The sequence below is a fragment of the Canis lupus genome, chromosome X, assembly GCF_003254725.2.
Source record: "Canis lupus dingo isolate Sandy chromosome X, ASM325472v2, whole genome shotgun sequence".
Classification (NCBI taxonomy): domain Eukaryota; kingdom Metazoa; phylum Chordata; class Mammalia; order Carnivora; family Canidae; genus Canis; species Canis lupus.
The window spans coordinates 4,160,001-4,177,307 of NC_064281.1; the positions used below are offsets into that span (position 1 = coordinate 4,160,001).

At 47.1% G+C, this 17,307-nt stretch overlaps 1 protein-coding gene across 2 annotated transcripts in view; it reads right to left on the reverse strand.

Annotated features, from left to right (window-relative positions):
- LOC112652425 (pseudouridine 5'-phosphatase) overlaps positions 1–17,307 on the reverse strand; it is a 133,599-nt gene that overhangs the window by 43,231 nt on the left and 73,061 nt on the right. The window contains exon 4 of one of the 2 annotated variants that reach the window (XM_025435971.3): positions 9,686–11,249. The exons of the other annotated variant lie outside the window; for it this stretch is intronic. Within the exon in view, the coding sequence (XP_025291756.1) occupies positions 11,073–11,249 (177 nt within the window). The 3' untranslated portion in view covers positions 9,686–11,072. Of the gene's footprint in view, positions 1–9,685; positions 11,250–17,307 lie in introns of those variants that run through there. 2 annotated transcript variants of the gene reach the window in all.

Here is a 17,307-nt window from a genome sequence, read left to right on the forward strand (position 1 = left end):
ATCCAAAGAGAAAATGAACAAGGAAATGATGGCTTCGATTGACACACTGGATCAGAAGGACCTAACAGATATATTCAAAACATTCCATCCAAAAATAGTGGAAAAATATTCTTTTCAAGAATGAATGTACATGGAACATTCTCTGAAACTGATCACATAAGAAGCCATAAAACAAATATCAAAAATTAAGAAAGACTGAAGTCTTATCGTGTATCTTTTTCAAACACGATGCTATGAAACTAGAAATCAACGACAAGAATAAATCTGGAAAGAACACAAATATATGGAAGTTAAGTAACATGCTACTAAACCATGAATGGGGTCAGCCAAGAAATCAAAGAGGAAATAAAAAATATATGTATATAAGTGACTATTAAAGAACAATGGTCCAAAATCTTTGGGATACCGCAAGAGCTGTTCTAAGAGGAAAGATTATAGCAGCACAGCCCTAACTCAAGAAGCAACAAAACAAACTTGAAGCGAACAACCTGACCTCACACCTAGTGGAGATAGAAAAAGGAGAATGAACAAAACCCCAAAATGGTAGAAGGAAGAATGCAGGAGAAACATTTGGCAAAATACAATACCCATTCATGATAAAACAAAACAAAACAAAAGAAAACAAAACCCTCCACAAAGTACATTTAGAGAAAATACTCCTCAACATAATAAATGCCATCGATGAAAAACCCACAGCTAATATCATCACTGATGGGGGAAAATTGCTCATGAATGAAAGAACAAATATTCTTCCAATATTAAAGAATTACTAATGTCTCTATCGTTAGTCCTTATAGCATTATTTGTATAAAGTGAATAAACATGGTGTGAACTACTGGATTTTCCTTCAAAAGTTTTTCAAAGACTAGGGGCACCTGGGTAGCTCAGTCGATTAAGCATCTGACTCTTGATTTTGGCTCAGGTCATGATCCTGGGGATCCTGGGGTCATGGGATGGAGCCCCCGCATCAGGCTCCCCACTAGATATGGAGCCTGCTTAAGATTCTCTCTCCCCTTCTCTTTCTGCCCACCCTCTATCCCACTCGCATGTACAAACCAGCACTCTCTCTAAACTAATAATAATAATAATTAAAAAATAAATTTAAAAATTGGAAGAATGTTAGTCTCCTTTTAGTTTCATCAAAGATAACGTTTCTTTGTCTCTTGGTCTCTGGGCTACTTTGGGTTGGTTTCATAGAAGAATCAAAACCGACCTGTGTGTATACAACCATTTGAAATTGAAAGTCATCTCTTTCTTCCAATCCAGTCTTCTTTTTTCTTCCCAAAGAATTCAACACCAGAGAGAGAAGACTTGAAGAGAATATCCAACAACATATGTTCAAACAGTCGCGGATATAGGGCATAGAACAGTCTAAGAGAGCCATGATGCACTTCTTGATGCTATTATGGGCCGTCTAAAAAATATGAGTGATGATGAAGAGCTATAGGAAGAAACCCGACGGAAAATTTTAACTCAATCAGATGGATGCTATATAAGCCATAGAAATCCTTGTCTTTAATTCCAAACAATTAGATTGCACGTATAGATACCCACATTCTATTTCTTTCTAAGCTATTTTGATCAAAACTTGCTAAAGGATATACTTTTCCCCTCTTTTTACCTTAATTTCTATTTTCTCCATCTCCTTCTGATTTTGCCCGCAGAGTGCATTTTCCCTGTTTGAGCTCGATGTGCCGTTGTGCAAAAAGTCTGTTGGCCCAGATGAGCACAGTAGATATTTACATGAAATAGCAGGGAAGGATCCATCTGGGGCGCATGACTGATGTTGGCAATACAAGAAGAGGGATTCTGATTTGTTGTATAAATCATCCTGAGAGCCCCCAAGAGTGAACACATAGGGGCTGCTGCTTATTTTCACGGTGCTTAGGATCACCTTTGAAATAGAGTTAAAATTAGGTGAAGTGTGATTTTGGAAAGAGGATTAAACAAAGATAATAGTTTTGATACCTCTGCTTGTACTAACTGATGTATTTCAACAACATAAAAGGTTTAAAAGGAAGAGGGTTCTTCCCCTTACCATTGCTCAGTACGTACAGATAATAATCAAAATTGAGAAATAGACCAACATAATTCTCAAAATTCATACCATTATTGTTGGGTGGAAATTAATGTTACTTAGGAATTTCATGGTATATGGGATTTATAGTGAAGTAAAAAGGCGACTTTAGGAGAAAAAATTCATACATTTAAAAGGAGAAATAAATCCTGTGTTTGACTCAGAGCTCCATAACCCATTGGGATGAATATTTTTCTTTCTTCTGATTGTTCCTCTTTTCTAATGCAGCATCATCTCCCCCCCCCCCTTTTTTTTTAAAGGATGGCCAATTTGAGTCAGTCACTATCAAGGCTTATTTCAGAATTAATGTGATATTTATGAGCTTATTTTCCAACAGGACTTTCTTAAAACATGCGTGATGATGTTAGACTGGAAATGACTACCCAGTGGCAAGTGCAGACACTTTATCTCTATGGGTGCTGCTGTGGTAAGTGTGTACTTTCAGGGTACAATATTGGCATTCTTCTAGGAAAATTCTGACTCTGGTAAGTGGAGAAAATAGCACAGAGTAATGCTTCTCTTTTGACATCTTCTCCAAGCCACCCTCTGGTTTGGGTCATGACTGGGAAGACCAACCATTCCAATCCTAAAAGGCGCATATAGATTTCTTTCCATCCGTGAGCTGTCTCTGAACTGCACAGGTAAGGACAGGGCTTGAGGCATAGCAGGGGACATCACATGGACACCTCCCATTTTAATATTTTGTCCGAATGAGGCTGAACGTTCAGCATGGAGGAGATCTCACAGCAGTGACTGTCTGCCCTCCGGGTCACAACCCCATCTGTGGGCACTGGGCTGGAGACAAGAGTCTTTTTATGAACTGGGGCTGCAGAGTCAGGCCCATCTCTACTTCCCAGGACAACTGGTCCAGTATGAAACCACTCTCGTCTTCAGAGCCCCAGCTGGGGCCATCTGTGCCACCCCAGAGCTTGGAGCCTACTCCAGGAAGTGGTTTTAGGACACAACCTCCGGACCCAATCTATACCCACCACTGGGAAGAGCCAGCCGAATTCAATGTGTGCTGCTGCAGGGCTGGACACAAACGGAAACACTGCCCTGGGACACATCCCCATAAAAAGGCACGCACGTCTCAGAACCTGATCCTGCTGTGTTTGTGCTGCCTGCGGTGGGAGCTTTGCTGAGTTTTCAGAGAAGACAGCAGGTGCTGGGTTTTCCAGGAAAAATAAGTGCTTGGGCACACAGTAGCGGGCATGCACTACTAGACCACAAAGAATGTTGCCGGGCTCCGGTGATATTCAAGAAAGGCCCCGGGGAGCTCGGATGAGGGCCTCCTAACTGCGTGCCGCTATATGCACGCTCACCTCCTGCACCCGACAATTAAATCACAGGAGCTAGAACTAGCAAGATGGTGGATGCCCACGGTCGTCCCCTTCCTGTGACCCTGGCCTACCTTGTGGCATCTCTCTTTTCCCCTTTCCTATCCGGACTCCTATTTCCCTCAGCCTGTCTTCATCCTGTGAAGTGCCCACTCAAACCTACTTCCCCCGCTCCCAAGCTTCCTATTCAAAAGCCCTTCACTATCCACCCTCCTGCATCAAAATTTGATTCCTTCCAGCGAGCAGTGCTCAGCGAAAAAGGAGGAGGAAGCAGTCTGATTAAGGAGGTTAAGAGGGGAGTCACGTTCTTAGGGGTATTTGCATTTTCACAAGGAGATTAGGGGACACGTTTGACACTGTCAGCATGGAATTTTGCAGAGCACTGGACAGCAGGAATGAGCTCCCTTCCGTGCAGGAAGTGAGATGTGGGAGGTGGGAAGTATTTTGAGGGGTGCTTAAATCGTGGGAGCCTGTGGCTGCTCCCTTGATGGAGCTGTAAACAAACATCGCTTCCGATGAGCGGCATCTCAAGATCTAGAGAGCGCGGCAATGGGAGAGAATTTCAGCTGGTGGGCTGGGTTGGATGTGTGGGGTTAAATGGACTTTAGGGGGAAAATGCCACTATGACTCATGGGGAGTCCTTTCCTCTGTGCCTCGCCTCCACCAGGCCAGACTCACAGCCTCTTCTCTCCTTCCCTCTGTCCTGGAGGCCTCATTTCTTGAAAGAGAAGTAGAAACTGTGCATCTCCAATGGGTCTTCATTACCTTTAAGGATAAAACTAAGGTTTCTTCATGAGAATCCCCAGCATCTGGAGCTGAGAAGCTCTCGCTCTCTTTCTGCTTTCAGAATTTCATTCCACCCTGAACTCCCAAAAACACAAAGGACTCCCTCCTGGATCCTTCCTGCCCTATAGTGACAGCCCTATTTCTTTGCTCCAATTGTCACAATTGCTCATGAGTCTTCTGTGCTGATGGTCTCTGCTTCACTTTACTCTTCTGTAGTCTGCTCTGACCTCCACCAGTCACCTGAGCTGATCAGTGCAAGGACAGATAATCAAACCCCATGTCTGTCCTCTGTCCTGAAGTTTCTTGGTCTCTTAGCAGCACTGCAAGGTTGACCTTCACGTTCATGAGATGCTCCTTAGGGTTCTCCTAGGTGCCCAAGCCAGTCCCCTTCCACCAGTTTTTATGGGGCACCATCTCACTTACGAAGACCGAGGCTCCCCAAAAGGTACGCAGCTTCCTCCTAGCTGGGTATTGCCTTATCTTGCCAAACTGCAGAACCACAATGTCAACAGTAATAAAATATAAAGCACGGAGTGATCTGAGCTCCTTCTTCCTACTGTCACCTCTGTAGATTCTTCTTACCGACATCACGCATCACTAAGTATATTAATGTTATTTAAAAGTGCACATATTTTACACTGGAAAATGGACCAAGTCCATTGACTTATTGGGCGTACTCTGAATTCCACGAGGAGATCTCCATTGATGATTTGTCCAAATTACATAACTGGTTAGAAATACAGGAAGGTACTTTTATACAATTTAATTAGAACAACATGTGGGTGTTGGTAAGAAGTGCCAATAACATTGGAATTTGTGAAACTTCATCACAGAGCCAACTTCTACCAAGACCTCTCTCTTCTGCTGGCTTCTGTACTTTCCTCCATTGATGGTTATGAGAAAGGTTGCTATGAACACTTGTGTACAGGTGTTTGTGTGGGTGGACATTTTCATATCCCTTGAGCAGACACCCAAGAGTGGATTGCTGGGTTGTATGGACAACATACATTGTACTTTTCCAGAAACTGGCCAGGCGCTGAGTGATGCCCCCTTCCTTGACCCTGTAAGCCCCAAATTAAATTAGGTGCACCCTGCTATTCTTAGATCCTCTTCTCGGACTCCGCAGTGTTTCTGACAATTTACAATTACACCTTCATGTGTGTGATTTCTTACCATGTCTCTCATACTAAATTCCACGTTGCACGGAGGAGTCTGGACCACGTTTATGTGGTTTACATTGTTGGGAAACAAAACAGTCAGGGGAATTGAGTGGCACTTTTTCTGCCTTCCAACTCTTGGGATACATGTTGAGCTATCCCTTCAAGGAGATTCTGGCCAGAGAAAAGCAGGTGTGCGTTCACAGCTACCATGAAGGAGTAGATAGCATGCGGGTCTACAGGCGCTGTCAAAGGACTCGATTTGCCTGTCTCTGGGACCACTGCTGGGACCCTGGGAAGAATTTAGGAAAGGGGCACAAGGCTGGTGACTTCTGTCACCCTAAGGGCGAGTTCTCCCTGGATGTAGTGGGGTGGTGGTGGTGGGATGGACCACCAGATGGCAGTTGAGAGGAAAGAAATCAAGGTCGAGAAATAGAACTGGTGTTGGAAATGGTCTTAACAGAGGGGAGTGATGGGTGAAAAGCCTCAGGTCTTAATCCTTGAGAGGTCCTAACAACACCCTCCCTAGGAACAACCATACACTATTCCTGAGGAGCTGGGGGCCGAGGGAAGGGATGATTTTCAGAGGCCTGCACTGTGGCTGGAAGCACTCGCAAACTTTGTTGACTCTGTTCCAGTCTTGAACCGGCTAACAACTTGCTTCATCAACATGACTATGCATCAGTAAGAGCATCAGCAGAGAACAAACAGCTCATCACACACACGCCTGATAAGTACTTGCAAAGAGAGGGCACTCAAGAATGACATTTTGCAGTGTTTTCTGGAGGGAGGTTGAGAATACCAAAAACCAAAGTAATGAGGGAGCTGTCTCATGCATAGACAAGCGGTAGCGTCCAAGGCCCTTAATATTTTCCCAATTAGAGGGCATCTCAAACTTGTTTAAAGCAAGTACTTTTCTTGATACAAATTGGTAGTGCAGCTAAGTCAGGCACGTGTTCTCTGCGGCCACCGACAGTGTGAGTAGAGAAGATACTTAAGCGTAGGATTCACTGCTCCCCGGCAGCACTCGTGTGGGCTGGGTCTACACCACGAAGGTGTCAACAGGACGACAAACATCCTTTTTATTCTAACTACCACGGAAACATATTTCCTTCCCTATGGTTGACGATAATTACGTTGGGAACAGCTATATTTTCTGGAGTGTGAAGCACGTGTAACTTACGACCCCGATCCTCAGCCCCGCCGCTTCATAACCAAGTGGCCTTTGGGGTACATAACCTAATTATGTAACATAACCCTTAGAGATAAGAGAGGGGAAGCTGGGAGTACTCTCAGCCACTACACGGGGCAGAGAGAGCAAAAAGGGCAAAGCAAAAGGCAAGGATGTACGTTCATAAATAAAAAGTGCCTAGCTCACAATGAACACTCAACAAATGCTAGACGACCTAGTTTATGCAGAAATTTAGAGTGTTTTGCAATTTTCAAGTGATCTGCATATGTGAATACTTCATCCTAATTAAAACTGTTCTCCATGAGTTTTTCATATTTCAGCATCTGGCTCTTTGCCTTTCTTTTCAAGGTAAGTGCCTTTCTACAGGAGTCAAGTGGGTCTTGGTTTTGCCTTCAGAGAAGACACAGAACATGCACCCACAGAGCAGAGGTGAAGGACAGGTTCTTACGAGGAGCACAGGCTCTGCTGATGGCTCTGTCCTGGGCCCTCTACGGAACCCTTGGTTCTTGGCTGTCTTGGTTCTCTGGATTTCTGACTACTGGTATTCTCAGCTCTGGGTGGTTGACTCCTCCTGGCTGGTAACACTGTTCCTCGCCTCCGGGCCAAGTGAGAATTCTAATCCTTTTTAAGTGTGTGTGCTCATCATGAAGATTCCAAGTGTTCCCTAAGGCCCTGTTGGCACTGGTTCCTCACCTGCCCTGCCAGCTCACTCAAGCTCCCCAGTCCCTGAGCCTTCTCCTTGGCGGCACAACCCAGGCTTGGGCATGACGCACTGATTACGTGCACTGCCAAGACTTCACCCTTGCTGTTTGCTTATATATGGAAGGGGCCCCAAGAGGAAAATCTGGGTGATGACTGAGAAGTTTAGAGATTCATAAAAGCCACAGACTTAGGGAGATCTACAAAGTTCACACTAGACCAAACATAGCAAGCCATTCCTGGGAAGGCCAAAGACCACGAACAAAATCCTAGCCACAGCTGGAGGAAAGAGACAGGTTGCTTTCAAACTCAGGACCAATAACTGGTATAATTTAATCAAAACGATGGAAGTCAGATAATAGAAACTATATCTTTAAAGGGTAAGAGGTAATTAATCTCAAACCACAATTCAATACCCAGTGAAGACGGCTTTAAAAAGTGGTGAGAGAAACGATGATTAGACAAATTACTGAGATAATTTGTCCTCATCAAACCCATCTATGTAAACACTCAATGCCGTTATTTGTTGACTATGATTTCTAGGACAATGGAAAGTTTACTCATAACTTGGTTTCTTTGTTTCTGACTTTTATATGGAATGTCTTTTTTACCACCAAGTATAGAATTGATGTGACTTACAGAAAAATAACTACTGTTTAGTTAAATGTCTATCCATAATTTAATACGACGTTGAGTATCAAATGCATACCCACTCTTTCCTATAGTGGATTTTGAAAATATGCCATTTTAAGTGACTTTGCATTATATATGAATTCCCCATCCCTTTGTCAAGGATTTTCATAAGTCGATGTATTTGACGGCATGTTTCCGAGACCTCATGCTTGTTAAGAAACTAGAAAACAAAAAATAAAAAAATAATAATAAAATAATAAAAAAAAAGAAAAAGAAACTAGAAAACATTAGGATATTTGAATAGTTCTTTATGATTTTTATGTCCTAGAGAAATTTATTATTAACATTACGGTAAAAACTGCAAATCATTTCATGTAAATACTCATTTCATATGCAATGTTGGAGCAACGCACATAGAATTTGGCAATCATGGGTTTTAGTCTACAGAAAGCAATGCTTTCATGCAATGCCTTAATACTAATGGGATAGTCTGACAGTGTCCAAAAACACTTTGTGTCAGGCACCTGTCATTCCGTGGAGAACCAGAAAGAGAAAGCTAACTATTTGGTCCTTCAAAATCCACTTGGGTCAAAAGATGCATAGAAAATCGAACTCTGCCTAATTTGAAATCCTTTGCTGTGCTGGGGACAGACTTAGGTCAGAAAGCCTCCACGAGGCCAAGGTTTGAACTTTGTCCTGTGGAACAGGAGAGCGTACACAATGTGAGGCAGAGGAGTTAGTATGCATTTTTTTTTTATTATAAAACTTGGTTATCATGTGCAAATGTGTTTTTAAGAATAGGTAACACCATTCGAAGCACGGCAAATCTAGCGTCCAACTATTATATTCAAAGAAACAGGAACCTCAATGGCTAAGCACTGAGCAGTGCTGCAGAGCAGAAATGATCCATGTGTCTTGATAAGGCAAGTCTCTCCGGGTAAAGCAAGTGTCTTCCAGACGCCCTTTTCTCTTCTACGGCTCGCTGAACTCCAACTGAGGGAGTATTGGGTGGAAGGAAGAACCCTAATACATAGTCATTAGTATGTTCCTAAAAGTGCTGTGCATGTCTCATTGAAGAGGAATTAAGAAGAGACTGATTTTATCGCCTCTCAGGGGCTGTCATCAGTACCAAATGCTTCCAAAGGAGGTGCAGGGGATGGGTAAATGCTAGCCGCCCACTAGGGCAACATCACATAACAGCCACTAATCTCTGCATGTCTTTAAACGCATTAAGAAACCACAATGTCTCTTTAAAGTTTCTCGGCAGGAGTCATCCGGGTCTAAATTGGCATTACTATTATTCCTCTGTGAAATCGATGGGTTGTTAGTGGGATGTCATCATTAAGAGGCACTGGGTCAATCAGGCTGAGGTAGAACAAGAAAGAACATGTGCGGCTTGGCCAACCATCACTATTTTCCTTTGTACAACAAAATAAGAGTTTTGCCTTGGTTGTAACAACAATGTACTTGAGCTCAAATTTACCGTAGAGCAAAGTGTACACTGATCTACAGCTACATGTTTGGGAGACGCATGAGCGCGCTTTGTGTTTCTTGTACAAAATGGCTGGAAGATGAGAAAACATACATGTTTTATTAAAAGGAGATATCAAATCCAATAAGGGATCATCTCAGGGAGATCTTATGTTTGCCACACACAAGGGCACTAATGCATAAATGCCATTTTACAATGTGAGTGCTGCTTGGCTTCCAAAGAAAAAAAAGTCGAGTCACATTTTTGTTTTACATTTGTTCAAGCATAATTTTTTTAAAAAAGTAAAATCAAACTCTCATACATAATGAGAACTGATGTCAAGGATTTTATTCAACTCAATTAACTGGTGAGGGATCCAGTAAGATGTTACAACCAGTTTGACGGAGAGTTCACAGAATAGACCCATACACACTGGCGAGGACTAATGCGGAAATGAATTTGCTGAACGGATATAAAACTGGTCAACAGCCGGAGGCAAGCATCAACAGATGACCAAGGATGGGCACATTCGCATTCATTACCATGACTTTTCCACCACATGGAAGTTAGCTCCGTGACAAGCAATGACACACCAGCAGGCATGGTGCGCCAGGATTGTTTTTCCCATATTCCAATGCCTTTCTCAATGTTCCCACCGCAAAAGGGTGAGTAAATCTAGTAAAAAGTAAAAGAAGTTAAAAAAAAAAGGTCCATCATCAAAGTGTTAACATCTGGTAAATGATCCCAGAAATGTGCTAATAAGGCTCTTGGTCACACTAGGTATGTATTCCGAATTCAGATTATATTTGCACAAAGGCTGTGTTAGAAAACTACCGGTTTTTAGAAAAGAGGATGGTTTTTTTGAGGTAGAAAGCACATCCTCAAGTGTAGACATGTGCCTGATGATGTGAGGTACAGACCACAGTTATGTTCACACTGAGAACAAACTACTGACGGTACGGTTCAGAGTGGGCCTCTGGGCGGAGGTGTGCCGAGAGGCTGTGTGGGCCAGAAAGACGGTCAATTTTGCTAACAGGGAGGACGGTTTCTCAGGACTCATCCATGACCTGGCTTTTCCACTCAGACTACAAACAAAACACAGCTGCGATCTCCGTTGTACCAGCCGCTACGGCACATTAAGACAACAGTTAAGACAGTAGAGTCATACAGGAAAAAGATAAATATAACATATATGTACATACACACATATACACATATATGTAAGCATATACGTATATGTACGCATATTTTACATTTTCAAGCCATGGTTTAGAGAAAGTAAAAAGGAAATGAATGCAAATATAATTTCATTCCGCCTTTGAAAAGGAAGTATTTTACATGCATGCGTATGTATAAACATGTAAAGATGCACACACGCATACACACATACATGCCCGAGCACTCACACACAAGCATGTGTACGTGTGTGTATTTGCCGCTTATGACGCCTACATGGATTATTCAGGTGCAATGACACCGTATGATCATTCACGTAGGATGTATGATTGTGCAAATGAGGGCTTGGTGGCTGCCTCTGTTTTGCCTTCTCTCAGCTGGGACGCTGTGGTATGTCAGCACTAGTCACGGTAGGCCAAGCCCGCATGGGACAGAAGGCTGGCCTCGCAGGCTGAAGGACCCCTCACACGGTGATTTCCCGGGTGCCATGGGTTACTCGAGCAGGTGCCGTGACCGTGACGCCCAGGGAGGCACAGCGGGCTGCTCACACATAGGGTGGCAAACCGAACAGCTCGGGCTGGAAGTCCTGCAGGGAATCCAGCACCACGGTGGCCTTGGACGTCAGGTGTCGCTGCAAGTTCCCATCTGGAACCATGACCACCTGCATGCCAGCTGCAAGGGCTGCCTCCACGCCGTTGGGAGCGTCTTCAAAGACGAGGCACTGTAGGATGAGGAAGAAAGACAAGGTTGAGACGGCCTTTCGCGTAACCAGGCATCTAGACCGGGTTCTCATGATTTCTAGTATTGACACGCCCATCAGTTTTGTCATTGTGCACGGGACACAGAGTTGAAGGGGAGGCTTTCCAGGTTGTGAACCGCAGGGAGGCCGGCACTCCAGTCCTTACATATGGTCCCGCGGGCTTTCCGCACCCGTGACTTTACAGGGGACAGGGTTCCATCACTGCTGCCGAGGTGCTAGCGACATGTGGTGGTGGGTGGCAAGTAGGGACGTTGGGTTTAAAAGTTTGTTTTACTGGAATCCTACAGATCTGTGCAATCACTGAACATTCAGAGCACAAGAGTAAACTAGGGTGGGGGGGAGAAACATGCATTTTATTTAATTTTTTAGAAAATATTTTATTTCTTTATTTGACAGAGAGAGAGCACACCAGAGAGCACAAGCAAGGGGAAGGGCAGAGGGAGGGGGGGAAGCAAGATCCCCACTCAGGGGGGATGCAGGGCTCGATCGCAGGACCCTGGGATCATGACCTGAGCAGAAGGCAGATGTTAAACCCACTGAGCTACCTGGGAGCCCGAAAACATGCGTTTTAAGTGTGACATCAGTGCAGAGCTGATCATGCTTTGGGTACTGCACTTTGGAAAGCAAGCGGTTAAAGCATGTGAGTGAAACCCCGAGCCTGTGTGTGAGGACCAAGGCCTGCCGTGAAAATCTCTGCGAGCAAGCCCAGGGGCCCCGAGCGCTAGCCCCTTCGGCTGTGTCACTCCACCTTATCTTCGGGACGACCACCGGCCCTTTGCACCCACATGTAAAACAGGGTCTCTGTGCACTGTGTTTTCGAGGCGGCTCCCCCCCACCCCCCGTGCCATCCCGCGAACAATGCCATAAAACAAGAGATCCTAAGCCCACGCAAGGGGAGATCATCCTCCATCCTCCGTCAGTGTCCATCCGGGGAAGACACGTGCCTACAAAGTGCCCTGGGGTCCTGGCAACAGCATCCTTACTTCTCGGTGAAGATTCGGCTCCGTGGGGGCCAGACGTGTATAAAGGGGCCCCGGTCACGGCTGTGCGATCTCTCCCACTGTTCCCGCCGTTGTCCTTAGGTGACCCCCAACTGCCAGGACGTGCCAAGGTCACAGCTTTCCACCCTCCCAGCCCCTTGTCCCCCTCCTTTTATCTCGAGAATTTTGCCCTGCGGGCAGTGGCAGCTCACTGTGCTGGTGAGCAGCGAGGCTCATGGACGCCGGTGTGGGCGCAGTGGGACACTAGAAGTTCTGTGTCCTCCCCTGCCTTTAGGTCAGTGGAAAATGCATACACAGGCACACACACTCACAGGCACACATGCACAGACTCCTGCATTCACACGCACAGAAACTCACACTCAGACACATGCACTGACACGTTCATGTACACACGCATAAACTGGCACTTGGACACATGTACACGCTCATACACAAGCACAGGCTCCTTCACTCACGTAGAAACTTGCACCCGTGTGCACATAATCATGTACACACATGTGCACACATGCATAGGCTCATACACACGCATAGGCTCCTTCACACACACACAGAAACTCACACTCAGACACGTGCACAGATACATTCACATACACACACATGAACTGACATTCGGACACGTGCACACTCATACATACATGCACAGGCTCCTTCACTCACACACATAGAAACTTGCACTCAGACACATGTGCACACACATGAACTGGCACTCTGACACACATGTGCATGTTCACACATACACGCAGTCTCCTTCATTCACACAGGCAGAAATTGCACTCAGACACATGTGTGCATACACACATTCATGTACACACATGAACTGGCACTCCGACACACGTGTGCACACTCATACATACACATGAACAGACTCCTACAGTTACACACACTAGCTCTCAGACATGTGCGCACAGTTCATGTACACACACATGTGCATGTTCATACACATGCACAGACTCCTACAGTCAGAAGCTTGTACTCAGACACATGTGCAGACACACCTTCATGTACAGACACACGTGTACACACTCATACACACAGACTCCTACAGTCACACACAGAGAAACTTGCCCTCAGACACACGTATTCATGTACACAAACACGAACTGGCACTCAGACACATGTGCACACTCATACACACAGGCTCCTTCACTCAGACACACACACATGTGCACACACACATTAGTGTACACACACGTGTGCACATTCATAACACACATGCACAGACTCTAACAGTCACACATATAGAAACTTGCCCTCGGACACATGTATTCATGTACCCAAACATGAACCGGCACTCGGACACATGTACATGCTCATACACACATGGAGACTCCTTCACTCACACACCCAGAAACTCACACTCAAGACACATGTGCACAGACATGTATTCATGTACACAAACATGAACTAGCACCCGGACATGTGCACACTCATACACACATACACACAGTCTCCTTCACTCACACACACAGAAACTTACAGACACGTGCTCACACATTCATGTGCACACACATGACCTGGCACTTGGACACATCTGTGCACATTCAAAGACACACATGCACAGACTCGTACACTCACAGACACAGAAACTTGCCCTCAGACACATATGCACAGACACACGTTCATGTACAAACACACCCATGAACTGGCACTCAGACACGTGTGCACATTTATACACACATGCTCCTACACACAGAAACTCACACTCAGACATGCACACCACAGACACACATTCATGTGCACACACATGAACTGGCACTCCAACACACGTGCACACTCAGACACACATGGACAGACTCCTACAGTTACACACACAGAAACTAGCCCTCAGACAAATGCGCAGACACATTCATGTGCACACACTCGTGTGCACATTCATGTATACACACGCACAGACTCCTACACTCACAGCTCACACTCAGACACATGCAGACACATCTTCATGTACAGACACGTGTGCACACTCATACAGATACATACACAGACTCCTACACTCACACACACAGAAATTTGCCCTCCCACACATGTGCACAGACGCATTCATGTACACACACATGAACCGGTACTCGGATACACGTGTGCACATTCATACACACAGAAACTCAGACACGTGCAAATTCACACTCACATGCACATAGACACCTGCACATACTGAGGGACACTCAGACACATAGAGAAACCTGCACAGAGATACACACACGCACACTCACGAGCAGACTCCGTGAGGCCCCAGGCATCATAACACTGCAGTGTCAGCACCTGCACAGAGAGAGCTGGCCGGCCCTGGACACGGGCCTTCGAGCACGAAACACCAGACAGATCTGGAGAGAGAGAACACCGAGTCCCTCTAAGAACTTGCAAAGGCCCCTGGCTTCTTTTCCAACCCCCTGCTTCCGCCGTGAGTCAATGGCTTCCGTCGGAGTGGGGCTGGGTCTGCTGAGAACGGGCAGTTTTGTCCTTTAGCTCTGCCTCTGAGACTTCCCGTTAGTGACATTTCCGTCTCTGCCTCTTCACAGTTACGACCTGATTGCATTCTAAATGTCCCCGATCGCTTTATCTGGACCATGGATGGGCACTTAAAGGTCCTGTGGCATTGTGTGTCTGAATGACGCCCTGTGTCCTCCGAGGATTTGGAAGCTCCGTGCAGTCCACCTGTGAAATGTCAGTCGGAACAGAGGAGGAGACTGTGTTGATCCCTCAGGGTAACTGTGCTCGGCAACGTCGTGAGAGCAGGTTTTAGTCTGCATCGTGAGGCTCCTTCCGAGGGACGTGGCGGGAGAGACCTGGTGCCTCAGAAACCGTGTCACTTGCCAAAGAGAGGGCCGTGAACAGCGCAGAGAGCATCCGCACCTGAGAGCTGCGTTCCAGGAAATGCCGGCACGGGGTACGTGAGGCGGAAAAGCCGCACAGGCGTTGATGGTGACGGCGCTGAGTACCTGGCGAGCCTCCTTCTCAGACTCGGACGGCTTCGTAAGGTGCACACAGCGTCCTGGTTTCTGTGTTTTCCATTCATACCTTGTCCCCGCTCAGTTCAGAAGCAATCGCCCCAACAGGGCACGGAGGGCTGACCTGTCGCGTGTGTGATGCCCACGAGAACGTGCAAAGCCCTGGAAGGCATACAGAGCAGCGAGCCAGCCGTCGGTGGGGCGACGCGGTCTCAGCAGCGGCCGGGAGCTGAGAGAACCGGCCAGGCCACGAAGGGCCGTGTGAAACGTGTCGTTGAGCACAAGTATTCGAGACCGGTGTGTCACATGACATAGCAGACAGCCGGGGACACGGGCTGGTGTGTGCTGTTCTTCAGCTGAGCCATAGACGCCGCCTCCGGCCGTGAAGGTGGTGGGCCGCTGTGGTCCACGACGGAGACGCGGCTGCGGGTCACTGTGGCCACAGGCCAGGGGCGGCACCCTGGCTGTGCGCCGAAATGCCTCTGTTCCCCCTCTCTTCTTGTGGCTGCCTCACGGGGAGGCCCTCCAAACACGCTTCTCAGGAGCCTGCACCCCACATCACCCATCGCCTCCCCAGATTCCACTCGAGAAATGTGCAGGTGCTGAACCAGGCCTTCAGGGGCTTGGAGGCTCAGCGGCCGGCCGCATGGAGGCCGAGTGGGACAAGGCGGGGGCAGGAACCCTCCTCGGCAAGTGGGCATGAAGTGTGCACAGGCTGTTTTCCCTGCAGAGTAGTCAGAGTAGCCAGAGCAGGACAGCGAACATGTGCACTGCCGGGAACCACCCTGGGGCTAGGTCCACGCATCCAGGACATGGCTCCTCATGATGCCACCCACCTGGAAGCCTACACGCTCCCCGGCCTCCTCTGAGACGCACAACTGCAGAGCACAATGCCTGCATTCCGAAGCACTGATCAATAGCGTCGAAAGTTTCTTATGCCTGCCTGCCTGCGTGTTGGCTCCTAAGGTCTAACGTGTTTCCGAGGACCACACATGGGAGAGAGTGCCCACTGCCCCAACACCCAGATGTTTTACCAACAGTCAGAGCGTAGCTTACCTACCTGCCGAAACCCAAACATGAATCTCTGAGAGTTACCCACAACCATGCTACCTGTAATCACTGCGCTCACGGGTCGTAAATCCATCGACAGCTCTAAGCTAGAATAACACCGCTCAGATCGTGCATGCACGCGGGCAGGGGGAGTGCGGTTCACCGAAATACGCGAATGTCTCTGCGTGATTCCTACCTGTTACGCCTGGCTCACAGAAGGAGAGCTTCAGCCCGCTGGGCTTGGCGTCCATCCTCATTTACGTCCTTCTGTGCTCCTGTAGCTCGGACCTCACCCTCCGCACCCGGCACTGACTCATTACCCTGGGCCCCAAACTCATTCACACCCACTTGTAAAATGTGAATTACATGCTTGACTTTGCCCTTTGCCGGAAGGAGGGTTAGGGCAGCAGACAGCTTTGTCCCTCCTTGACCCCCACGTCCCGGCCCTTGCCATGAGGTCCCCATGTGGACGTGTGTGGACAAGCGTGTTTAGCGCACTAGAATCAATGCAGTGGCACAGGCAGAGGGTACTCAAGGATGCGCTTCTGCGCCTTTGAGGAAGCTTCTGGGCAGGAAGAGTATGCTTCTCCCAGCTGTGCACACAGGGCCAGGACGGCACTTGGCCATCAGGACGCAGGGCCAGAGTCCACGCACATGCTCAGGGTGCCAAAGCCAACAGTGAGCACCTGGGGAGAACCTGCTACCTTAGGGGAGATGCTGGAGGTGTCCTGGCCCAGGACTTAGAGCAACAAAGAGGCCACAGCGTGTCCGAGCTGGAGGACAACGGGTGACCGAGGCCCGTCTTTGTCACGGGGAAGGGCTCTGAGCCACGGGAAGTTTGGAAATGAGCTGAAGATCACACGGGCACACAGGTGACAGACTTTAGACCAGAGCCCGGGTCTCCGCTAGGTAATGTTCTTTCCACTTTACAAGCCGGAGGCTAAAATAAATCTAAAATTCCATCTCCAGAAGAGGAGACGAGCTTAATTACACGGTAGCCCGAAGGGTTTAATTTAGAAAGAATGA